Below are 26,914 nucleotides of genomic sequence, written 5' to 3'. Positions count from 1 at the left end.
AACAACAATAACAACATATAGTATTAAAGTGTTCTACAAATACCTACCGATAAAATAACCTTACAATGGATAAATCTGGCAGTCCTATCTTAACCAAGTAATCTAAGCGAACAAATAACCCCAGAATTACATGAACTGACATCAAGTGCATGCTTTTGACAGGATGTTCTGAGAACATTTTATTTCTGAGATTTCTGCCAACAATGAATACCATCAATCTATCACAAGGAAGCAAAAGATAAACTCAAATTCAAGATGTATCTTCAAAATATCTGGCCTTTACTCTTATAAAATGTCAAGTTCAGAGGTGCATTGCAAAGTGAACTGGGAGATGGGGGAAATGTGCAGTAATAAATGGATGAATAAATAAATAAATAAATAAAGTGTTGTTGCTGTCAGGTGCCATCGAGCTAAGCACAACTCATAGTGACCCTATGAACAAAAGATCTGAACCTAGTCCTGTCCTGCGCCATCCTGACACACAAGAGCCCACTGCAGTAGTGACCATGTCAATCCACCTGGTTAAGGGTCTTCCCCTCCTTTGCTGACCCTCCTCACGTCTCAGCATCATGTTACTCTCCAAGGAATAGCCCCTTGGAGTCTCCTTATTTCGTGACCACAAAACTGGGTGGGAATCTGAAACAGGGTGTGCATAAACTAATTATGGGATTTATCAGTTTCCTCAACCCAACACATTTAAACTGAGCAGGCTGAGCAGCAGCAGAATGGGAATCGCACTAAGCAGCAGGAGAGAATGTGGGGCCCATCCTCTGGGGCCTGTCAGAACAGGACTACACACAAGCAGAAGCCTCAGCAGAGAACCAGGGACTGACATGAGGCGAGCTGACCTGAGACTGATGCCCCACAGAGCCCGAGCCAGGGTCTTTCACCTAAGCTCCCTGCAGGAATGAGGGGAGATGCTATAATTGGCAGGATGAAGGGAATTTTCTAACATTGACTCAAGCCCTGAGGCTGAAGGGTAAAGGGCCTGTGAGCATGTCTGAGATGCCTTCTTGATCGAGACATTGTATCCTGTTGCTAACCTGAATAACCTGTTAACTTCCCTAATGAGTCCCCAAAAGATGAGCTTACTTCAGTGAGATCTGAGTTGCCTCTGCAATGGAGTGTGATCAGTGTTGGAATGAGAAGTGTGTGTGTGATAGTGTGCACACCATGTCTGACCTTATGGGAACTGGTTTTGTATTGTGGAGGCTGCTGATGGGAACTGTTCCCATTTGAGACATTAATAGAGGTCAGATGTGGCCGTTCCCAAGCTGCCTCCACTCTATTTACGAGGGTAAAGGAATATTATGGCTACCATTTACTCTCAAACATGTCAGTAAAAAGATTACCTATAGAGAGAAAGAGAAAGCAATCATAATAAACTGTTACCATTTGAAGCTTCTGGGCTGGGGGGGAAGTGTAGTGGAATTCTTGGTTCTCTCTATAGATCACAAACTACGTCAAAATTTAAAAAGGTATTGTTGTTGTTGTTTTTTAACAACCTAAAAGGTATTTTTGGTAGGTGTTAATATTATATTTTAAAAACATGATATAGATACAAACCTTCTCAGGAGTAACATAGAGAAGTTTTATAATCGGGTCTTTCTTTGATAACTGGAGGTAAATACTTGCAGCTTCTGAGTCAGTCTTATCACCTGTCAGATATGTAGCTGGAATCTGTAACAGGAAACAAATGAACATTTTAAATCCATCTTATAATCTGACTTAATTTTATATTTAGCCTTCAATTTTACAAATATTTTCTAAGTCATGTCAAGCCTGTCACCAGAATAAAAGAATACAATATGATATATGCAATATAAAACTATAATAGAAATATAATATAAAGGTATATATAATACAAAGAAGAATCAGTACAAAGGAAAAAAAAACCCACACCAAAACAAAGAAATCAAACCCAAAAACCACATATTAAAATGTCTTCCTAAACTCAGTTTTCTACTTTTCATAAACTATATTTTTGAAAAGTTAAATTTATTACTTTTACAGTCTCCTCAGTTGTTATTTCTAAAAAAGAGAAATACTAAAATAACACCCAAGAGATTCCAGTCTTAACCTATGATTATATTTTTCTCAAAAGATGTTTAGAGCACAAACATCATGAAGGAGCCGTCTTATGAACAGCTGAACAATGGCACCCTCACTGTTCTTACATATTCTTCTAGAAAAGTCACGTTAGTGGTGGTTGCTGAGGGGTAGTGGCTCCTGACCTTCCTAGATCACAATATGTAGGATTTAGTAGAGTGCGTCCAGACACTGTCTTCACCTCAGACTCAGAGAAGAAAGAGACACATATGTACATGCACATATGCTAACACATAAGATAGAAGAGGATGATTTGGCAGCAGTATAAAAGGAAGAACTTTCACATTCAAAGTTAATGAGTCAAAGTCACTGCTGTGGAGTCAGAAGCGACACAGCTGACTGGTCAGCAGACTCTTGCAGGCTGTAAATTGCACAGGAGGAGAATACTCATCTTTCTTATACAGAGTCACTGGTGGATTCAAACTGACAGGGAGGTGTAACTTTTGGGTTAACAAAAAAAATCCCTAAAAATCACATCAGCCTAGAACAGGTAAAAATTCCTACTAAAAGATATTTGATGGGCAAAAGCTGAAACTGAACTTCAGAAGCTTAACCGTGCATTATTATTTCAGTTCCTGAACTATTTAATAAAGAAGTTAACCAGAAGTAGTGACATACAATTGTGCTGACAGCACATTTTCCTTATAACTAGTAATGCTGTAACTTACATCCAAGGACGTCAGCTTTTGGACTTGATCTACTATTAGTGATCTCAAGGGAGAGATGACAATAGTGACCCCAGGAGAAATGCAGGCGGGTAGCTGGTAACAGAGACTTTTCCCACCTCCTAAAAGAGAAATAGCGGAACAAATTGGTCAAATCTACTTTAGTAACAATAATTAGAAAACTGACCAGCTATACTAATTAAAATTATTAGCTACCAGAACATTAGGCAATACTTCTTATAGTAACAACAATTTGCTATATTTAAATGGGCCAAAATATTTTGGCAACTTAACTAACAGGTCAAAAGGAACTCTTGTGAATATCTTACACAGGCATATGTCATTGCAAAACTACACCTTCATGGCAGATAATTTAAATGCAATCACTCATTCACTGCTATTGAGTTGGAACCAACTCACTGCTGACCCTCCAGTGGGTTGTAAATTTTGAGAGAGGAGATTGCCCATCTTTCTGCCACAAAGCTGCTGGTGGATTTGAACTGCATGCTTTTGGACTGGCAGTGCAACTCCTTACCCACCAGGCCACCAGAGCTCCTGTAAGTGCAACAGAATTACTTAAGAAGTCTACTTGGTTGGGAACTCTGGTGGCCTAGTGGCAAGAAGCTGCACTGCAATCCCAGAGGCATGCGGTTCAAATTCACCAGCTCCTCTGCTGGGGAAGGAGGATCTCCTGTACCTGTCACAAACACAAAATAGTATTAAAATAAATAAAAAAAATTTTTTTTAAAAAAAAAGAAGTCTACTTGGGAAATCAAAATGCAGTAAACTTTCTGTTTCTGGTAGTAAAAGGGTGTTAAAATGAACATGCACAATGAGATGAAAATCCTTCCTGTATAATATCTAGGGAGCTCTGGCTAAGGAGTTGAGAACAACCTAAAAGTATGTAGTTCAAATGCATCAGCTGCTCTGCGGGAAAAAGATGAGCATTCACCTCCCACGTGATTTACACAGTATCTGCTGTGTGACTTAATTAGGTATATGAATTTAGATCTGTCATTCTCACTGTGGCTCAATTTTATTATCTGCTAAATATCTTAGACCAGGGGTCTTCAATATTTTTGTGGTCTAAAAGAAAGCTTGTTTGGAATCTTTATAGACTCAATAAATCAAAAGGTGAAACAGGAATGAGAACCCACTGGCGGACCAGCTATGACTGTAGAAGAAATTACAGGGTCACACAGCAAACAAGACAATATGACCCTAAACCACAATAAACATGGTTTAACATTTCTTTGACAATTCTTAAGGTTGGAAAGGTTTAAAAAAAATCATTAGTAACAATCTCTTAACAATGAATATCACAACATTAACTTCTACTGCTCTGGTGACTTAGTGTTAAGGAGCTGCACAGCCAACACTGAGGTATGTGGTTCTAGTCCACTAGATGCTCTGTGGGAGAAAGATGGGCAATCTCATCCCAAACCCACTGGAAGGTCAGCTGCGGGTCAGTTCTGACTCAATGGTACTCAACAATTCTGTTCCATAAAGTAATAATCCCAATCGTTCTTGAAATACAAGAAGGGGAGAATTGCATTTGTGCATTCTAAACAGAGGATGAGGAAAAAGAAATGTCAAGGGACCCTTAGCAATTCTCTGTAGGAAACTCTAGTTCATAGCGGTACTCCCTTCAGTGATCCCTGAAACACATATTCCTGTCCTTCAATGTCACACAGGTACTAATGACAGACAGAAGCTGAGCCAAGAAGTTTCTAGGTCTTTGGTTTTTATACCACTACACATCACAGTCTTTCTTTTTAACATGTATTATCAGTAAATTTCACTTAAGTATATATGTGTAAATGTCAAAGAAAGAGCAGGATGATGAGGATAAAGAGACCTGGTTCTAGCTTCTGCCCCGTGACTTAATTTAATCAGTTATGTGAGTTCAGATATACCATTCTCACTGAGGTTCTCTTTTATTACCTGCAAAAGACCGGAGATAAGGTTTCTTCGATTTTTTTTTCTGGTCTAAAAGAAATCTTACTTGGAATCTTTCTATTCACAATGATAAGTCAACAGGTGAAACAGGAATGGAAAGGTCCTCAAAATGTCTCCTGAAACCCTAAACTAAATGCACTGCTGTTGAACTGACTCCAAGTTACAGCATCCCTATGGGACAGAGCAGACCTGGTCTCATTGTGTTTTCAAGGCTGTAAATCTTTACAGAAACAGACTGCCATGTCTGTCTCCTGCAGAACAGCTGGTGGGGGTCAAACTGCTGACCCTGAGGTTAACAGCCATGTGTTTTAGGCCACCTTGTGAGGTTAGAAGCTCTTTAACCATAGCTCCTTCTGAAACCCTACAGGACTCTTGAAATCACAGGTTTAGGTGATGGCCAGGGTTCCTTCTAGCATTAGAGTTTCATCGTATCAAACTGAGGATAAAATGGAAGACCCAGTTTGATCAACAAGTTAGTGAAACGTGAAATGCTAGTTATTAAGCCCCATGGTCTAAATCTGAAATAACAATTTGCAAAACTCCAGAAGCACAGGTTGCATTATTGAATAATGATGGCAACAACGAGGCTGCTGAAGGTTACAGGGAGATGAGTGAAAGGCAGAGGTGGGACGCCCACCGAGAGAACTGTGCTCCAGAATTCTCCAGCCTGCCTTTCACAAGGGCTTTCAAATATTTATTAGCCATGAATAGCTGAAGAAATGCAGCAACCTTGTTATGAAATACTTATTAATGGCTTATTTAAAATTCTTACTTGAATGACTATAAATCATTGAACAGCTGCTTTAATAATACAATGAAAAATCCTGGACTTCTTTAAAATTGGGGCCAACAAAGAACTTCACAAGGATCCCCATGGTGTGCTATGACGCGCACACATAAGAGAACTGAGGTTGAGGGAGCTAAGGTACGTGCAGGGCTGAGCTTGAAAACCCAACTGCCATTCCACAACTGGACCACAATGCTCCACCAGGCTCTTCTATTGTTGTATGTGGTTGAGTTGGAACCGACTCATAGCTGACTTTCCAGGCTTTTCAGAGGCGATTCACTGCATGGGAGGAGACTTGCGGAACAGCTGGTAGATTTAAAGAGTTTGCCTTTTGGACTGTAGCGTGGCTTCTTACCACTAGGCCACCAGAGCTTGGACTGCAACTAAACTGCTAGAAATGGTTATATTTTCTGATTTTTTGTTGCTGTTGTTAGCTTTCCAGATTTTGACTAGAAAAACGAAAATGTTCTGAGAGGAGGGAGAAAGGAAAGAAATTCTAGATCAATCCAACACAATAAGCATTGGGCTGAAAATGTTAAAGGGCTAAATTGTTATCTTGTCAACAACCAGAACAGAGGATATGAGAAAATACACTTTAATTCCTCTGGCATGGGAGGTTCAGAGGTCCCTAAGCAATAAAAACCCTGTCTAGGTATTCTTTTTATTTCTGTTAAAGAGTTTTCATTTAACATCTGTCAATGGACTTCTGCCAATCCATGTGTAAAAATACTTACCAGTGGGCATTAAGATGAAACAGTCTTCACCAAGCAGTGCAGCATTGATTGCCTCAAGCTGATTAGTTCTAAAATTATGCAGGCCAAATTTTTTATGAAAAATCTTCATCATTTCTTTTGTGTGTGGTAAAGTGAGACTTTGGAAACGCTCATGATTCAGATTTCTGACTGCAAAACTTTGTTCCGACTTGTCTAGGAAAAGAACCAACATGAAGAAAATGAATGCTTTCATGGACCAAGTCTGTCCTATCACTGGTGTGCATTGCCCTGTAATACCCTCCTTCTTCTACCCTTTACTGCGGCTTCCTCCCTGACCACTCTATACATGCTTAATTCAAGAGATTTTCCACAGGCCAAAGTCAGGGTTTTGTTTTGGTTTTTTTTTTTTTACTTTTACTCAGCATCTACTATTAACAGACACCCCCTCCTTTCTCTTCCCCCTGGACCTTCAAGACAATCATCGGTCTTCTACTTGCTGTAAATTCCCTGGCCCTTACTCCACTTCCTCCAAGTACCCCAGAAATTTGGAAGTATTTTAGATATTCAAGACTGGGTATCTTATTTTTTAAATTCTATTTTGTTAATATGGTAATGATTCTGAATGATTGTGATTTGAGTGAAAGTTTACAAATCTTGTTGGCTTTTCATGCAATCATGCAGATGTATTTTGTTTTACAACATTAATCACAATATCTCGAATGTCTGGTCATTTCCTTGGCGTGTCCTGCCTTTCCTTTCACTCATCTTAATGTCCATTATCTATTTATTAATTTTTACTCTCCTCTCTCACCCTTTCATCACTGCTAATCACTCAAAAAAGATTCTTTCTGTGTATAAACCATTCTTTTTTTCCTTTGTGTCTGCTGAGTATGAACTGACCTATAGCTGTCCTTCCAGTGGGTTTCCAGAGGCTGTAAATCACATGGGAGGAGATTAACCACCTTTCTCTCCTGGAGCATCTGGAGGAGTCAAACTGCATGCCTTTGGGTTGGCAGCACAACTCCTTACCACTAGACCATTAGAGCTCTTCACCTTTTTATAATGGTAGGTTTATCCACTACTTGTTGTTTTGTGACTGACTGACTACACTGAGCACAATGTTCTCTGGCTCTATCCATTTTACGCAGTGTTTTGTGAATTCTTTCTTTTTTAGTGTTGCATAGTACTCCATCGTGGGAATGTACCATTGTTTATCTGTTCATTGGCTGATGGATGGTAGGGTTGTATCCATCTCTTTGGTATTGTAAATAACGCTGCAATAAATGTGAGTGTGCATATATCTGTTCCTGTCAAAGTTCTTACCTCTTTAAAATATCTGTCAAGTAGTGGGATTGCTAGATCAAATGGTATTTCCATCTTCAATGTATTTAAGGAAGTGTCAAAAGGCTATCCATAGTGGTTGCAGCACTTAACATTCCCCTCAGCAGTGCATGTATGTTTCAATCTCTCCATGCTCTTGCCTGCATTAGTTATTTACTCTTATTGAACTTCGCTATTGCTGTGGGGTGAGATGATACCTCATTGTTGTTTTGCTGTGAGTCTAAGACCTAGGTTAGGGAGTTCTAGTGGTATCGTATGTCACGTGTTCTGCATCTAACCGAATGGTTAGAAGCGGAATTCACAAGCAGTTCCATGGGAGAAAGTTAGGCTGTCTCCTCTGACAAGACATACAGCCTTGGAGACCTGATGGAAGGTTGCTGTAAGTTAGAACTGACTTGATGGCAGTAATTTTTTTCCCCAAAACAGCTAATATACACATTCTTTTGTTCCCCCCGCCCCCAGCTCTGTAATTGTAAACATCACTCCTGTGCAGAGACTGTCTAGCACTCCCTCTCAGGATTTGACTGATATCCCTAAATTCAGTTGCGCATCCATCTCCAACTGCCTGTCAAACATTTCCACTTAAATGATTTACCAACACTTTATGCTCAACAAGTTTTAAATAACCAAAAGAGCCTCTGCCTGCTGATTCCCTCACTTCCCTTCGCGGTGGCACAGCTCCTCCAGTCACCCCGGTTGGCATGTCAGAGATGTCGAAGCCTCCAGACTCCCTCTTCATAACGTCGCTCCCTTTGCCCAGACCTGCACCCTCACTTCCTCCCCTCGAGTTCAGCACAGAGAACAAGCCGGTGCTCACGGCAGCTCTGACGGTTTCTCTAATCCCAACAACTCAACTTCTCAAAGATAATTGCAAACATCACAGATGACACATTTGAACACGATACAAAAATAAATCTATAAATGGTTATTTTAAAGGTCAACAGCGTAATTAATTATAAGAATTTGCATAGTATTAAGTCACCGATGGTAAAAAATAGGAAGGGCTGTACTTTTAAGACCTCGCACATAAAAACTTGTTTCCGTAAAAAAAAAACAAAACAAAAAACCAAAAACAAAAACAACCAAAAAACCAAACCAAACCCAAAACCATTTTGTGGTAACTTTATAGGGTTGATGTAAGGTTTTAAAGTTAATTTTGCCTTTCTGTGCTAACTTCAGTCCTCCAAAAATGTTTCACTCTTGGTAAACTGTCAGCTCCTCGCAGAGAGAAACTACAGGCACCCCTCATTATAGCCCGCTTCGTTCCATTTCTTTTCTGAGACACGGCAACCCTGTGAGGCGCAGGTCTAATCGTGTCATTTTTCCGAAAGCATGGGCTCACTTTATATTTCCGTGTGACAATTTGGTAATTCTCACAATATTTTAAACGTGTTCATAATGCTATTGCGAACTTGACAGACTATAGAGCATTTGTGTGACTCTTTTTATTGCTATTTTTGTGTTAATGGGATGGTCTGGACAAATTCGCAATACTGCAGGAGTGTACCTGTGTTCATCATTCTTCTTTCACCAGAACCTGGCACATAGTAGGTATTCTACATCTGTTGTGTGAACTGAAGGTCTCATTAAAGCATAATTTAATTCAATTTAAAAAGAAATTCCTGACTTTGTGATTTTAGGATATTTTACAACCTTAAGATACAGAACTTGCTTCTTTACTTTAAAAAACCAACCAATTCTCACCAATTCCAGAAGTCTAAAAGTAGACGTGATTACAACTCCAGCATATAAATTCATCTTGGCTTTTACCCTTCCCCAAAATCATTTAAAAATTGGCCCTCATGAGCTTTATTGTTTTAAGGACTAAAAGATGTTAATTTAAAGGCAAAGCACATTTGTAATGACTTTAGAGCCTTACTACAATAGGTTATAATTACACATTTTTTTAAAAACTACAGCTGCTACAGAGACAAAAGAGCAACTTGCTTTTGAAATTGTGATTTGTAATTCATATTATCAGTAGAAATTTGCATAGAAACAATGTCGTTTGCAGGCAATGATGGCTTGCTGTGGTTTCCTTTTGCAATCCCCCTTTGGTTTTCATGTAACACATCAGCATCTGAATTAGTCTTAAACTTACCACTACAATCGGAATCGGAGAAACTTGTCTTTTGAGCGGTAGAAGCCACTGGGAGACAGTTTGTCTTGGCTGAAGAAATTCCTTTTGAAACTGACACAACTGGCCGCCCTTCCTTAATGGCCGGATAGACAGCTGTGTGAGATCTGTTGACTGTTAAATTCTGCATTAGACTGTCCCACTCATCATCATCATCAAAGTCGTCTATGTCAAAGCGATCAACATCACAGGCGGCCTGGATCCCGGACAGCTCTCTTTTCTCCAGGTCGGTGGCTGAAGCCGCGTGCTTACTTGGGTCCTTCACAGCCGTGCTTGTGAGAACCTTGTCCAGGAAACAAAAGCTTTCATTTCTTCCTTCTCTCCCTGGTGTCTCAGCATACTCATTATTTACAAAGGACTTCTGTAAATGGGCGCCAAAGAGCGGTCTTTCAAAATGATTCTTTGTGGTGGTTGAGAATCCTGTCTTTCCTGGGGTAGTAGTTGGTAAACATTCCTCAGAGGAAGTGGAATTTGAGGGAAGGTGTGGAAAACGTAATCCCTTATCAGAATTCCCAGGAGTGGAGAAGTCTCTCTGTGAAAATTCCGCCACTTCTACAGGGTTATCAGGTAAGCCAGGCTCACCTCTCCACAGCGAGTCAAGTATAAGTAAACCAGGATCACTTCCGTTAGAACCTGCCTTAGCAAGGAGCTTCCTTCTACAGAGAAAAAAGAGAAGACCATATGAAATATGAGTAGTCTTTGATGGCTGGTCACATAAGTATATCTTCAGTTTTCATTCCAAACATCGTGGCAAAATATATCCTCTTTTCTATTGAATATAAATACTAAAAGAACAGCTCAGAGAAGCAAATGAATTAAAACCAGATGGACAATGTTAATGAGAACACTCTAAATAAATTCCTGGTCAGGATGCCAGGAAGTGTCGCTGTTTGATTTTGGCTTAGATAAGTGGAAATGCAATCAGAAAAATCAAGATACCTTACATTTCGGTGCTCCAGAAGTTCATGCCCACACTCCAAAGCATTCAGCTGATCAGCAGGAACGGCATCAATTAATTTACAGATGTCTTCCATCACCTGAATAAGCTGCTGCTGCAAGCTTAACCGTCCAACTAGAAAGTAATTATGTTATTTTATTTCCCCTTGAAAACAAAAAGGACTTAAGATTTTCAAATAGTCACACTTGTGCAATTAGAAATAGAATATCCTGTATCTACCAGGAAATAACTCAAAAAGAGGTGGTCTCTCTAGTCTGTGTCATGAGAACTAATGACTGAGTTTTTATTTAAGGTCTCAAATGGATGTCAGGAGAGACTCTAAAAATTGCACTGGAGCATCCAGAAGCCAAAACAAAAGGAAAACATGCTGAAGTAAAAGAGCTGACCAGAGGATTTCAAAGGGCAGCTCAGGAGGACAGAGCAAAGTATTATAATGGAATGTGCAGAGAGCTGGAATTGGAGAACAAAAAGGGAAGAATTCGCTGTGCATTTCTCAAGCTGAGCGAACTGAAAAACTAATTTAAGACTCCTGTCACAATATTGAAACATACATATTATGGATAATATATTCAATGACCCAAAAAGCATCAAAAGAAGATGGAGGAAATACACAAAATCATTGTACTAGAAAGAACTGACACTGAAAATTTCAGGAAGTACCATATGAGCAGGAGCTAATGGTAATGAAGGAGGAAGCTGCATTGAGGGAACTGGGAAAAAAGAAGGCCCCAGGAATCGATGGGATACCAACTGACTTGTTTCAATTAACAGATGCAGCCTTGGATGTGCTCACCAGTCCATGCCAGGAAATTTGGAGGCCAGCTGTCTGGCCAACAGATTGGAAGAGGTGCATATTTGTTCCCATTCCCAAAAAAGGCGATCCAACTGAATGTGGAAACTACTGAACAATATCCTTAATATCACAAGCAAGAAAAATATTGCTGAAGATCATTAAAAAACTGCTAGTACAGTACATAGATAAGTATCTTCCAGAACTTCAAGGAGGATTCAGAATAGGCTGTGGCACCAGGGTCATCACTGCTGATGTCTGATGGATTCGGCTGAAAGTAAGGAATACCAGAAGAATGTCTGTGCTTTATGGCCTATGCAAAGGCATTTGACTGTGTGGATCATAAGTTTTGGCAGACACTGAGAAGATTGGGAGTCCCAGAGCACTTGATTGTGTTCATGAGGAACCTATGCCTGAACCAGAAGGCTGTTGTGTGAACAGAGCAGGGGGACACTGCATGGTTTAAAACTGAGAAGGCAATGTGTTAGGGTTGTATTCTCTCTCCATACCTATTCAATCAGTATGCTAAGCAAATTATTCTAGAAGCTAGATTCTATGTAGAGGAGTGTGGCATCAGGATTGGAGGGAGACTCATCAATAACCTGCATCACGTACATTACACAACCTTCCTTGCTGAAAGTGAGGAAGACTTGAAGCACTTGTAGCAGAAGATCAAGGAATGAAGCCTTCAGTATGGATTGCATACTGGTGTTAAGAAGACAAAGATTCTTACCACTGGACAAATAGGCAACATCGTAATGGATGGAGAGATTGAAACTGTCAACAGCATCATCTTGCTTAGATACACAATTTACAGCATTGGTACCAACATCAGGAGATAAGGAGATCATTGCACTGGAAGAGTTTGCAGTTAGGAACCTCTCCAAACTGCTGAAGAGTAATGATGTCAGTTTGAGGACTTAGGTGCATCTAGTTCAGGCCACAGTCTTTCTGATCACTTGCTATGCATCTGAGATCTTGACAATGAATAAGGATGACAAAAAAAGAATTAATGCTTTTGAGCTGTGGTGTTGGAGAAGAGCACTGTACATCCTGTGAACAGCAAAAAGAACAAACAGATTTGTCTTGGAGAAGGTGCAGCTGGAGTGCTCTTTTAAGTCGAGAATGAAGAGGCTTTGCCTCACATACTTTGAGCATTTTGCTAGAGGGGCTACTCCTTGGAGAGGGACATGATGGTGGGCAGGGTGGAGGGTCAGTAAAGAAGATCCTGGACCAGGTGGGCTGACATGGTGACTGCTTCAATAGGCTCTTGTGTGTCAGAAAATGTGAGAATGGCACAGGATAGAGCAGAGTTCTAGAACTTTTGTTCATAGGGTTACTAAGAGTCATACTCGACTCAACAGCTCCTAACAACAACAATAATAACAACATTCTGTGTTCTGAGGACTCATAATTGTGTCTTTAAGATCTCTACTCTATGTCATAATTTATAATTGAGTTTTTATTTAATTTCATGTTAGTTCTTGATATTTCTCTTTAAGTTAGAAGACACAAAAGCATCAGTTTATCATGAATTTTTACTAACCCCAGACATAAATCTCACTGTGCCTATACAAAGTATATCATAAAATCTTGGACAGACAACACCTGCTGCTTTGGCCTGCTTGGGACCCAGGCTTCATTTTAATGGAAAAAGCCACACAGCACCCAGTTTTTCTTTTGGAGACACACCCTCTCCTACGGGGCACCTCATGTGAGGCAGCCAAAGAGAATGAGCAGTGAATTGTTAGAAGGCTAAGAAAGAGGATCTCCATTTTCTGGAGATGTGTCGAAAGCTACTAGTGGGCTTCTCTACAACCTACAGAGAATAATAATCCAGTTTAGGAATAAGACCAACATAATGGAAAATATAAAACAGAGACACAGGGAGGAAAATACAGAGAGAGGAAAAAAAGAAATGGCTGAGGTAAGAAATTCTTGATGACAATCTTTCAACATCTGAATCTACCTAGTCTAGGTTTTTGGGGTGTGTGTGTTTTTTTTTTGTTTTTGGTCTGTTTCTGTTATTTCTAACAAAAGTTATGATTACCATGGGATTGCAAGTCTTGTATCACATCCATATGTGACTCCTACTAGAGTCAGGATAAACCAAGTGCTACGTTATAGGGGGATTTACCAGTTACATTCCAAACATATTTTCTCCATTTTTTTGAAAGGCGGTGCTATGGGGTCAAGCAGAGAAATGTTGCCTCTTTTAGCAAAGCAAAACTGAGTCTAGTTCAAGTTGCTCTTGAAAAATCTCTTAAAACAGTTATAGAGGATGGTATACATGGTTATCTGCATAGTAATTCTTTGGCATATAAAGAATACATACATGTTTAAGCTACACTAAGTTAAATAATTGAATATAGATGCCTAGACATCCAAACCTATCTTTAAGATAATGATAAATTCCAGAAGAGGGGAAAAATAGATGGAAAATTCTGAACTGTTTCTAATGGTGACTGAGTTAAACAGGGCCATGAGGCACAAGATGGAAAAAGCAGAAATGCTTCGTTCTTATTTTACTTCTGTTTTCTCTGAGGAAGAATGGGCATCAGATTGCAACTAGGAACATAAACAATGGTCTGAAAGAACTTAAAGCCAAGAAGACAGGCTCAGAGAGAAACAAGAGCACCTAGCTATTGGGAAGGAGCTCAGACCTCCTTCTCCAGACAGATTACACCACACAACACAAAGAAAATACACATACACAAGATCTTGGAGCCACTGTTCCTGATATCTGAAGCATTTAGTGAATAGCAGAACTGATGAAAGACTAGACAAGCAAACCTTGTTCTCATTTTCAAAAAAAGACAAAAGTGATTGCCAAAAAACACAGGCTGATAAGCTTGATGTCAATGCAAGTCAAAACTGGAGAACGTGCTATCAAACGGCTGCTTAGTGAGCTCTGAGGAGAGGAAATAATTGTGGGATTAGCAAGCGTTCATAAAAACAAACTGGCCATTTTAATGTATTATTTCCTTCTTTGAAAGGATTACTAGAAAGGCTGGCAGTGTTTAGTGGAGGCCTACAGTGTACTGGGTACTTTACCGTGAATCCTGATAGCAGCTCAGGCAAGGTAGATTGTATCTTGACCACTTTGCAGAAGACTAAAGTTCAGAGAAACTTTACGAATTTGCCATAGTCGCATTGCCAGGACTGAGGCTTCTACCTCAGATCTTGTTTCCTCCACCCCCAGTGCTGCACCCACTTGCCCTCAGATTCTGAACTTCCTGCATCCCGTAGCCAAGCTGTGTCTCCATGACAAAGCCGAGAAGCATGGCCTGACAAACAGACTTGTAAATGACTGACCACAAAGTGGTGATGAACTGATTTATCGCCTTTGAAGTGTACTGTCAGGTGAGAGGGAGGGACCTACAGACATTCTCTAGGATTCTGTCCTCATGGTTTCAGTGCTGAAACTTAATGCTGTAGAGATAGCCTCGTGCAGTAGTTAGAAACGAAATCAAGAGTTTCAAGACTGCTTGGCTTCAAATTCCAGCCTGCTACTTTCTAATCTATGGCTTTACACAGTGATTTAACTCTCCTGGACCCCAGTTTCCATGTCTATGAGACAAGGGCAGCCTACACTATCTTGAAAGGCTGATGTGAAGGTTAATAGTGGGAGGCATTAAAAAAAAAAGGTCTAGGATATCAGGTATTTCAGAAAGTCTACCTACCAGGAAACTGAAGGATGAAAATAACAAATAAGCAAAATTTAAAATATTCAGAGGAAATGGAAACAACACCGAGAGAGCAGCAGAACAGGGCACACAGTGTATGTGCTTGCACACACAGCCACCCCAGAGGGGAAGCACAAGGAACCAAAAGAACGCCTGTAAATAGATTTGGTAAGACGGAAAAAAGCCACTGACAAAGATAAGAATTAAGAAAATCTCTCAGAAAGCAAGCAAGAGGTGGGCAACAGGAAATATAATTAATGGAAATCTAATATCCAAACAAGGGCGCTCTGGTGGTCTAGAGTTAAGGAGCTGTGCTGCCAATCTGAAGACATGCAGTTCAAATCCAAGAGCTGGGCAATCTCCTCCCAGGGGATTTAGTGCCTCTGAAAACCTGCTGGAAGCTTTTCCGGCAGTGATCTCTACATGAAAACCTGCCTCTTGCAAAGGATCTCCTTCATCCCTCTATAGAAGAGGAGAAGAGGAAGCCCAAGAAGGGCCTGGTGTAGAGTCTGCACACCTCTTTCATGACTGTGAAATGCCCAGGATGCTATAAAACCACCATGCCTTCAGCCATGCACTAACAGTAGCTTGGGGTGTTGGCTGCTCCATTGCTCCCTGCCTTCAGAAGGAAAAGCAAGGCTTATACAAAGATGCTCCTTTAGACAGAAGCAGCTTTAAGAAAAACACGCTGAATCCAGATGAATGGAAAACTATCCCGGTAAACAGTTGTGGATAAACACCCAAACCAAACCTGCTGGAGGATCAGTCAGTTCTGACTCAGTTGTTATGGTGGTACGTAACAACAATATTCTGACAAAAGAATTCCAGCTGAGAGAAGTCTGAGGAGATCTCTTTACACTATATATATAATAGAAATAAGCAGTCAATCAAAGGACAAATCAATCAAACAAAAAGTAATGAACTTAAAGGGCCACCAAGACCCAGATAAGGAAGACTCACCAGACGATGAAGGGTCTAGAAATCATGATGTATAAACAATAGTTAAGTCTAAAAGGTTTATCTTGGAAGAAAAAGAAGACTTTTAAGACTTAAAGATTTACTTCATAAGGATTAAAGTTTAAAAGAGGTATATTTTGGCTCAATATGAGAAATAATTTCATAATATGTAGCATGTTCACAATAGGAATGAACTACCTTGTGAGGCTGGAAGCTCTTGAGGTGCTCCTGCAAATGCTGGCTGACCAGTGAAGAAGGATATCATATTAGAACAATAGAACTATAAATCTGCCATTGTATACAACACAGCCACAGGGTGAGAATACAATCTTACTTTCTTGTCAAAAGTAAGTAGATGAAATATGTGCTATGTCTAAAATACTTTTTGTACCATCACAGTCTGTGCCGGCTTCTTGATTAGACTGTTGTGAAGTCATTTTCTCAGGATTTGACGAAAGGTCCTTAGATGTGCTAAGAGCATCCTTCTCTCTGTCAGAAATGTCCAGGTCTTTTACCATGCTGCAGACAAAAAATGTAAAGCAGATCATAACACAGGCTAGACCATACAAATGAGTTATTTCTGTAACTCTCCTAATATTTTTTCTACAACTAGTCAGATAATGCATAATAGAAAAGAGATGTATTTTTCCATCTTTTTCAAAACCTCTGCAGCTGGCCCTTAAAGTCTTCCATCTTCTTGTCCAAAAGACCATTTCAATTTTATCTCCAATTGTGCCCTTTCAATAACCCCAGGCTCCGATTAAACAGTGTGGCTTTTGCTCTTCATATGAGCCCTACACTATCTATTTGTGGGATTTTGCTTCTGCCTGCCATTCCAATCTCTTCTTCCTCAGTGCACCTGCTCCTCTAGGCCCATCCCAAATGCTGCTTTTCTTACTCCTCCAGCAGGTGCTTATTATCTTTCTCTTCTGAGGTCTGAAAGCACTTTATCTGGACTTTTCTTATACCATTATGTCAATGTGTACATATCATTAACTCAAATTATATTCATAAATAAAAATATAGTTATCCTAATTAGATTAAAGGACACTTAACAAGTAACAAACTAATTGGTACTAAATTAATGTTAAAGAGGGTCCTATACTTAGTCAGCTATGAGTTGGTTCCAACTCCCAGTACAAAACAGAAACATGAGAATACAGATCTTTTTTTATTCATTGTGCTGGCCATGTGATGACTTTCACAATATCTAGAGACCTGTGCTTGTGATCTCTAAAAAAACATAACAATTTATGTGAAATGATTTTTCTTTATGCAACTCCAGTTAATTAATGTAGACTCTCTTGGAATTTTATAATAACATTTCTTTGTAAAACAAAACCAAACCAAAAAAAAAGAGGGAACTACAGAAACTCAAAGGATTGTAATCCCTACTAGTGCATAAGAAAACTTAGCCAAGGCGTAGGTGGCCTCCCTCGGGTCCTCGCTTCCAAGATGGTAAAGAAAAAAAGCAAACAACAGTTGTGCCAAAAAGGACCACCCGCTGAGGGCGTGCCCTAAGACAAGGCAATTAAGAAGTTCATAAATTGAAACATAGTAGAGGCAGCTGCCATCAGGGACACTTCCGAAGTGTCTTCGATGCATATGCGCTTCCAAAGCTCTATGTGAAACTGCACCATGTATGAGCTGTACCATTCACAGGGACCTATTTCATGAAGCTGAAAGGATGGAACACCTCCACCCAGATTTAGACCTGCAGATGCTGCCCCACGACTACCACCAAAGCCCATGGAAGGATCTGATTCCTCAAAGGATGAAGGAAAATGGAAATTATGCTTTTTCTTTAAAAATAGGGCAAGCTTAACCAAAGGGTAGGGTTTGAGAAAACAAAGTGATAGACGGTGAAGGAATGTTAAAGAACACAATTCTACGTACTTTATGTTTAAGAATCAACTATAACCAAGCATGATTTTAGAATATAATATTGTAACTAAATAAAAAGTGATGAATGATTGTTTCATATCACTTAAAATAACACATATACTTGAAGACATAACCTTATATTAAAAAGATATAGCTCTATAATTTCCCGTTGTTAAGTTTGCCTCATTTAGCTCACTGGAGCAAAGGGTTTTGGAAGGGCATAATTGGAGAGAAAGCTGAAAAGGTAGTAATTTGAGGTCAGAAAATGGAGAATTTGGAGGACCAGCTAAAGAGCTTTGGGATAGAGAAGCTCCTATATCGGTCTCACTTTTCCACTTCTGAAATTAAGTTAAAGGTCAGCATTTTTTAAAAAGAAAATTGAACAGAAAATAAAAGGGGTGCATGTACATAGTTAAAAATAAGAATCATTGGTAAAACCTTTGTAGCACTTTGAAATAAAACCAAACACTTGTACTGGGTTAAAAAGAACAATATGTTGATCTACTTTGTAAATAATAATTTTTTTTAATTTCTTAAGATCTAGATTAATTGTTCTATGGCAATTCAATAAATTATATACCCATATAAAGGTATAAAAAGAAAGACTATGGGGGCTCTTGGTGCCCTAGAGTTAGGTGCTGCACTGTCAGCTCAAAGGAACAAAGTTTGAATCCACCAGCTGCTCTGATGGACAGAGATAGGCAATCGCCTCCTGACATTTACTGCTTCTGAAAACCTGCTGGAAAGTCAGCTCTTTGTTGGTTCTGCCTCAATAGTATGTGCCAACATATGTAACATTATGGAAAACACCCTAAAAATAAAGCCAAGAGAAAAAAAGCAGAATATAAACTTATAACTACATATTGACTATTAACAATGCATTAAAAAAAAAAGCTAAAAAAAATTTAAAAAAAGCTAACACACATGAAAAGGGTCAAACTAAATAGAGAAAATGGTTTGAGAATGAATAAATACTTCTGTCTACTTAAAATATTGTTAATGTGGCTACAATGTTATTTGGGGAACACACATTTTAAAATAAAAAAACGAAGTCAGGTCTTGAGCAAGGCAGACATCAGCATGGCACAGGAGAAGGCCTAGTCTACTTGCCATCAACTGTATCCCTCTGGCAAATCCACCCTACTTCCGTGGGCCTCAGACACTCGACATGTTAAATGAGAATCAAGACTACATGAACTCCTTTAGAATTTCAAATTGCTACAATTCCCTCTATTACTACTGGAAAGGAAAAGAACAGAGGGATTGGAGTCTCTCATAGTTCTAGGTTTTGTCATCAAAGCAGAGTAATCATGCCCCAATCTCTCCTGCCTCCAAGTATATGAACACACTGATTAAAATATAAAACAAGAGAAACGAGGTTCTGCACACAAATACCCCCTTCTCGTTCTCTTTCTCTACATAAAGCCATGCACTACAGGGATTTGTTTCTCATTACAATATTGGTTAATAGCATGGGGTATAAAACAAAACTAAAAAGAACTCAATAGACTGTGGTGAGGGGGAGGTGTCAATGAAAATTAGTCATCTGAGCCGTTGATGGGTTATATGGGTATCTATTTTTTTATAATAGTACCAATTAACCACAACATAATAATACCAATTAACCACAGACACGTCAACAATTCGCTAAAATTCAATGAATAGCAAATACAATGGTCAATTCTATGCTGCAGGATTTAAAAAGACCCAGAATGATGTATTTTCCAAATAATAGATTCACTTTGCATCTTTTGAGCTCCAAAAACTTGGCAATGCCTTTAGGAATATATTTGCTTTGTTAAAATCAATTACATAAAAATAATTAAAACACTACCAATAAAGAAATGTATACACAGGGATTTTTTTTAAAAAAATGTTTTCATTTGGATGCAACATAAACTACACAGAAGCACAAAACACATTTCTATGGTCTTTACAATTACTTGTTATATGTCAGAGAGCTGGGCAATGACCAGGGATGATATAGAAAGAGTATTGGTGCCTTTGAGCTGTGGTGCTGGAGAAGAGTTGTGAATATACCTTTGACTGCCAGGACAACAGGTTCGTCCTAGAGAGAGTGAAGCCAGCCTGCTTTGTCTGACATACTTTGGACATTTTGCAAGGAGGGACCAATCCTTGGAGAAGGACATCATGCTTGGAAGGGTGGAGGGACTGAGAGGAGACCATCAATGAGATGGATTGATACAGTGACTGGGGTAATGAGGATGGGTGTGTCAGAAACAATAAAGTTGGCACAGGATAGAGCAGGTTTCAGGGCTGTTGTACATAGGGTCACTATGTTACAACATTTTAAGGCACATAACAACAACAATATAGAAATTATAGAACTAATTTATTCTAAGTTGTCTCAGAAATAAAAAATGTTTATTAACTATCTATTTTACCTAAAACTTTTTAAAGAGGAAGACGTGGCAGAAATTGCTTCTTCTTCTGGAGAAGGTGGGACAAAATCATTATCGAAATCCTCCTCATTAAGCTCAATACATGGAGATCTGTCAATAGAACGTAATTCTGCTTCTTCCAAAATTTTCTTCTTCTCATTGTTATCTAAAATGAAACAGTTGATGAACATAGATTATCTTAATAATTAATGAGACAGAAAGAACAAAGAGTCAGCATTTAAGAGGAAGTGTTTAGGGAGCTCTGGTGGCCTAGTGGCAAGAAGTGGTGCTACAATCCTGAAGGCATGCTGTTTGAATTCACCAGATGCCCAGCGCTGGAGAAGGATGAGCAATCTCCTCCTGTGTTAGTCCGATTGATGGTAAACAACAACAAAAAGAGCAAATGTTTGGGGCAAGACATAAATGATAATACCACTCTGTATGAATCTTTTCCTTTATACATTAATGTTGGCTTATTTCTTCATAATGATAATGGAGTCAACTGGATCAAATCTAACGAATGCTGGACTGTGGCCAGAAAGTTGCTTAAATGTTTTCACAACTACCTCCAGTTACAAAACTTCCATTTAGTACCAGTTATTTTTATTTTTCCATGTTTCATTCACATGTACATAAGGATTGTTGTGTTAGCTGCCATCAAGTAGGCCCCTCACTCATGGTGGCCTCACTGCAGAAAAGGATCCGATAATTGTGACCCATAAGGCTTAAAGGGCAACAAGGGAGTCGATAAGTGCACACACGTTGCTGTGTGGAGAGACAAACCAGCTCCACTCCACAGGCTTCCGAGCTGTGTAAGAGTCGGTGTGTCCCCCTGGAGCATGCTGGAAAACACAATGCCAGATTGCTGCTCCCTGGTTGGTAGCATAGTTGTTCAAGTGCCCAGCTCCTGCACATTATTAAAGCTCTGGGCTACATAAGGCCAGTCTTGGCTAATGACCTTCTGAGCGAGGGTGGGAAGTGTGCTGTATTAACTGGCAGGACTCCGTTAAAACCAGGAAAACTTGCCTCTATGGCTGGAGTTTGATAGTAGTTGCTGCCAGATATGTTTGGGTTTTGTTTGCTTGTTTGTTTTTTTAAAGGTGCCCAATTGCTAATCAAAAAGGTTGGTGATTCGAACCCACCAATGACTCCTCAGAAGAAAGATGTGACAGACTGTTTCTGTGAAGATGTGCAGCCTCAGACACTTTATGCGGCTGTTCAACTCTGACCTCAGGGCTGCTGTGAGAGGAAACTCACTCACTGGCAATGGATTTTTGCTTTACTTTTTATTATATTTTCTCTTTAGAGACAGTAACAAAATTGATTAGACAAGCAAAACTAACTATCAATCTTTTTCCAGTTCTCTCTGATATAACAGTAACCTCGTTGGATTCAGGTCATTTCTACAGACGGCTGACCTAAACTTTGGCTGTCTAATAACTGTGAGACCTATTCAGAATAGAATTCTGAATTTGGATAGTTAATAACGGTAAGATTTATTCAGAAGGTAGTTTATAATTCTTTAATCCCATGATTAGATTACGTTATACATAGGGGAAGCAAAACATAAAGGAATCTTAATAGAAAGGCTTAGTTTCACTTCAGAATTGTATCACTAACCATCCATTGATCTTTTAACAAATCATTTTAACCCCATGGGCCTTATTTTCTTCATATGTAAAATCACAGAGCTTCCCTGGGGATAATATAAAAAATCACGTTAGAATAGAATCTTCCATTCTGCTGTAAGTACCTCCTATCCTACGACTGTGGCCAACTGGCTGTGCCCTAAATACCTCTACAGATTCTAAGATACGTAAAGAAGAAAAGCTGTATCATACTCGCAATGGTCCCCAATGCCTCAATTCAATACACAAACGCAATCAATCAACATAAAGGAAGACAGTATTTTTTTTTTACCTCTTTCATCTCCCAAATGAGTTTTTAAAGAGGGACTTTCCCGAGTCCCGTTAGAAATGGAGTCATCCTCAATGCAAATCACTTCATTCTTTAACCATTCTGAGTCATCCTGCTGTTCCTCAGTTAAATCCACTTGCTGGCTTTTGAAGGAGGAAGGCGTCCAGCCAGTCTTTAATGTATTTGCTTCATGAAGCTGTGATTTTACAAAGTTTTTGTTTTCCCTGTTTGACTTCTGGGCAGTGCTCACTCGTGTGCTGTGAGTTCTCAATGGTGTAACGAAGGCTTTGGAATTCCCAGAAATATCAAAGTCATCCAGATCACCCCAATCGTTGCTGGTAATGAGAGAATCTGTTGAAGAACTGATTGCCAATTTCTTAAAGGCAACATCCTGGGATTCCCATAGAGTTGGCGTGTTTGGGGCCGAATGTGAATCTTCCTGTGATGTCTGTAACAAATCTGGTGTCAATGGTTTTGTGGCACCTCTGGGGGTCTGCTGTCCTGATGGAACACTTTTAAAGAAGTCATGGAGTCTCGTCTGCTGACTTGAGGCGTGGGGTAAAGTGACACTGAAGGAAAAGACCTCGGCAACATTAACATCTTTATCACTCAGCACGGGAGTTTGAGGTGTTTTTGCTATGGACACACTAGTTACAGATACATTGTTATCAGAAGACGTTTTCTTTTTAAAAGTGAAACCTCTGAAAAAGAATTGGTTAAAAAAAAAGAATTAGATTATTTTAATAAAACTTGAATAAGCAAAGAAGCCATTTCTCTCTGATTTATGAAGCAAATAAACCCACAGCCATTGTGCTGATTCAGCCTCTGATGGCCCTGGAGGACAGAATCCGTACAGGGTTTTCAAGGCTGTCCATCTTTATGAAAGACAGTCTCACCCTTCTCCCACTTAGTGGATGGTGGATTCAACTGCTAGCCTTCCTGCTCGACACTTAATCCAGTGCACCGCTTGTGCTCCTTTATACCACAGAGGATAACGAAATAATAGTTTATATGTTTTGATGCTTCCTATTCATGGGCTCGGGAGCTCTGGTGGCTCAGAGGTGAGGAAGTATGCTGTCAAGGCAAAGGCTGGTTTGAATCCACCAGCTGCTCTGTTGTAGAAGATGGGCAATGTCCCCCTGTGCAGTTTACAGCCTTAGAAAATGCACATAGGGGGTCAGCTGTGGACGGGTTCCGAATTGAGGGCCCACAGCAACCGACATTCAGGAGCTAATTCATTCCATTTTGAGGAATGAATTTTTCCAGCCCAATTCCACTACTTTCTCAGGTGAAAAACAAGCCTCTATAGTGTTGATTCCAACTGAGGATGACACCAAGTGTGTCAGAGCAGAATCGTGCTCCACAGGGCTGACAGCGGCTACGGTTTGTGAAAGTCGACAGTCAGGCTTGTCTTCCACGCATCTGTGGGTGGGCTCCAACCTCCAACTTTTCAATTAGTGGCCAGGAGCTTTAACCATTTGTAGGGCCTCCTATTCAAGATTGATAGCCAACAATTAAGACCTCAGCCAAGGAACTCTGGTGGTCTAGAGGCAAGAAGCTGTGCTGCAATCCTAAAGGCACATGGTTCGAATGCACCAGCTGCTACATGGGAGAAGGATGGGCAACTTTCTCCTATGTGATGAACTGTCTTGGAAAACCCGTTGGAGGGTCAGCTATGAGTCACTTACGACTCAAGGGCAAACAGCCACCACCAGTGGGAGAGGGCAGCAGGAGGCAAAAAGAAGAAACGGAAATATGTGTATGTTGCTACGCTGATGAACATTTTACCAGTGGTGGTGAGTTGGAAGAAAGAGAAAAACTACAAGTTTAGCCGAGATCTGAAAGACAAATAAAAGAAACTAGAATCCTGGCTATCTGCTGAGTGTAGTGGCATTAAGATCAATAATGACCTTAAAGTCAAGCCCTCTACAACAGAGGCCAGAACAGTGACCAAAATAAATAATACAAATCATCATTCGATACCACAAGAAGGGGTTTTAAGATACCTTGAGGGGAAGAATTGGAGAACTGTAGATGCCTTATAAATGGGTTCTGGGGGAAGGATCTAACAGTACATGAAAATATAAAAAAATATCCATATTCCCAAATTTATATGAGTCATTATTCAATCAACAAATATTTATCGAGCAATTATTATGGACCAGGTACTGAAAAGGTGCTGAATGACTGATTCACCAGTGCTCTGCTGCTAATTTGCAAAGTAGGAAAATCATTTACCCTCTGAGCCTCATTTCGTCTGTGCAAAGAAGGCTCAGAGCAGACACCTCATGTGTACAATACAAAGTGCCGGTGCCTGCAGGACAGCAAACCAATGAAACTACTTACGAAGGTTTTGGTTTTGAAAGAGTCACTTTATTACTGAGTTTTCTGGCTGAATGACGCTCCAATTGCTCCTGTAGATTATTCTGAGGGACCGCAGCCATGATCCTATAAAGCAAGGGGGAAAAAGTATCAGTGGAGTCCCTTTGCATTAATCACAATATTGGGGGAGGGAAACTGGATTCAAGGGGTCACTGTTTTAATTGTGCTCAGAGTAACAAGCGGCATTTTTTTTTGCATTAATAGAATATTGTGAATATACAGTTGGTGCTATCTGAAATATCTAACGAGTAACAAAATGACTTGGTTTCCCCTTAAAATAGAAATGAGTACAAACGACATTAGGGAAGGAGTCCTAGAAAGAATGGATTACTGGGAAAGAGTAGGCAGAAAATGGGACCTGGTCTGAGCTCTAAAGATAACTGGAAACGGGACAGGAGTGAGAATGGGGAGTGAGTCTGTGATCAAAGAAATGAATGTATTCCAAATGTTCTATCCAAGGTCAAAAACTGGTAAAGCAACAATAGTAGCACCAATTAGAGCAATAGTTTACCAGCAAGACCATGCTTAACTAACCATCCAGTTTCTACTTTCTTGTGATTTTACCAAGCATATTTTATATTCTTTGTGTACCAAAATGCATATTGGGAAGCTATTTCCAGGGATAACATACAGTGTTTTTGTTAGATTCCAAGCAACAGCAGAACTAGTCTGGCAGCCTTTTCCCCCACAAATTAGCAAGCTCATTCTTAAAATGCATAAAAAAAATGCTAGAGACCCAGAAGATTCAATCTTGAAAATGGACTGAAGAACAAAATAGGAAGAGTCAAGTCATGTTTCACAATTTCAAAACTTACTGCAGAGCGACCACAAGACAGTGTTAGTGGCTTAAGCACGGACATACTGATCAACACTGAATTTTGGCAAAGTTGTCCAAACAATCCATATAGAAATGAATAAGTCTTTTCACAAATGGTGCTTGGATAGCTGGCTATCCACAAGGAAAAGAATTAGAGGCACATCTCATATCACACCTAAAAAGTAACTAAAAATGGATCCTAAACATAACAGTTAAAACTAGAAAACCTTTAGGAGAAAATATAAAGGTCAATCTTCATCACCTGGGATTAAGCAATGATTTCTTAGAGATAACACGCAAAACGTAAGCAATGAATGAAACAGATACAGAAAACTATTATTGAAATAATAAACTTCGGTTTAAAAGAATATCATCAGGAAAGTGAAAAGAATGCAATGGGAGCTAATCTATGCAAATCAACTATATAAGGAATTGACAAGAATCCATTAAATAACCTTGTTGTTAAGTGCTGTCAAATGGACTATGACTAAAAGCAACCCTACAAACATATCTGAACCTAGCCCTATCCTGCAAGACCCTCACCATCTCTGACAGGCTCAAGTGCACTGTGAACAGCCACTGTACCAATCCATCTTGATGAGGGTCTTTTTCCAAAGACGGGTCCCATCTGATAACATGTCTAAAGTATGGGAGATGATGTTACACCATCCTTGCCTGAGGAACACCTTGGCTGCACTCTTCTCAATAGAAGACAATTTATACAATAAAAAAAAAAACAACAAACAAAACAGGCGTAGGTTCTGAATAAACATTTCTGCAAAGAAGACATACAAATGGTGAGTAAACGCATAAAAAAAGATGCTTAACATCACAATCAAGGTACCACTTCACACCCACTAGAATAGCAATGATCAAAAAGTGAACAATAATAAGTGATGGGGAGAAAGTGAAGACATAGCCAAGTCCTCATACAGGTAAGAATTTAAGTCACACTTCTACTATGGAAAACAGTTCTCCTAAATGTTTTAAGTACAAGATCCAGAAATTCTACTAGTTACAATAGAAATGAAAACAAATGTCCACAAAAAACCCACATCACTAATGTGCACGGTAGTAACATTTGTAAAAGGCAAAAAGTGGGAACAACTCAGTATCCATCAACTGATTAATACAGAAAATGTGGCATGGCCACGCAAGAATAATATACAGCCAGAAAAAGGAATGAAGCACTGATTCATGCTACAAAGAAGCTTGAAAATACGATACTAAGTGGAAGAAGTCAGTTACAAAAAGACCATGTATTGTTTGATCCGATTTTCACAAAATATCCAGAAAAGGTGAGTCTATAGAAAGTGGATTAGTGATTGCCTTAGGTGGCAGTGATACAAGAATGTCCGTCTTTAATAATAAGAGCAGACGTTACTGATCAAGACCTGTTGTGGTTATGTG

The 26,914-nt window shown here is 39.5% G+C and overlaps 1 protein-coding gene across 1 annotated transcript in view; it reads right to left on the bottom strand.

The window, feature by feature from the left end:
* BLM (Bloom syndrome, RecQ helicase-like) overlaps positions 1-24,749 on the bottom strand; it is a 99,451-nt gene extending 74,702 nt beyond the window's left edge. The window contains 9 exon segments of the mRNA XM_006885212.1: positions 1,567-1,680; positions 2,778-2,896; positions 6,255-6,446; positions 9,676-10,367; positions 10,651-10,783; positions 16,494-16,621; positions 20,392-20,554; positions 22,309-23,006; positions 24,652-24,749. Coding sequence (XP_006885274.1) covers positions 1,567-1,680; positions 2,778-2,896; positions 6,255-6,446; positions 9,676-10,367; positions 10,651-10,783; positions 16,494-16,621; positions 20,392-20,554; positions 22,309-23,006; positions 24,652-24,749 — 2,337 coding nt within the window.
* Between the last annotated feature and the right edge of the window lie 2,165 nt (positions 24,750-26,914).

Source organism: Elephantulus edwardii, unplaced genomic scaffold (assembly GCF_000299155.1).
Source record: "Elephantulus edwardii isolate Elephantulus edwardi_28Jun2011 unplaced genomic scaffold, EleEdw1.0 scaffold00041, whole genome shotgun sequence".
Lineage (NCBI taxonomy): Eukaryota > Metazoa > Chordata > Mammalia > Macroscelidea > Macroscelididae > Elephantulus > Elephantulus edwardii.
This window is presented reverse-complemented; position numbering and strand designations above follow the sequence as displayed.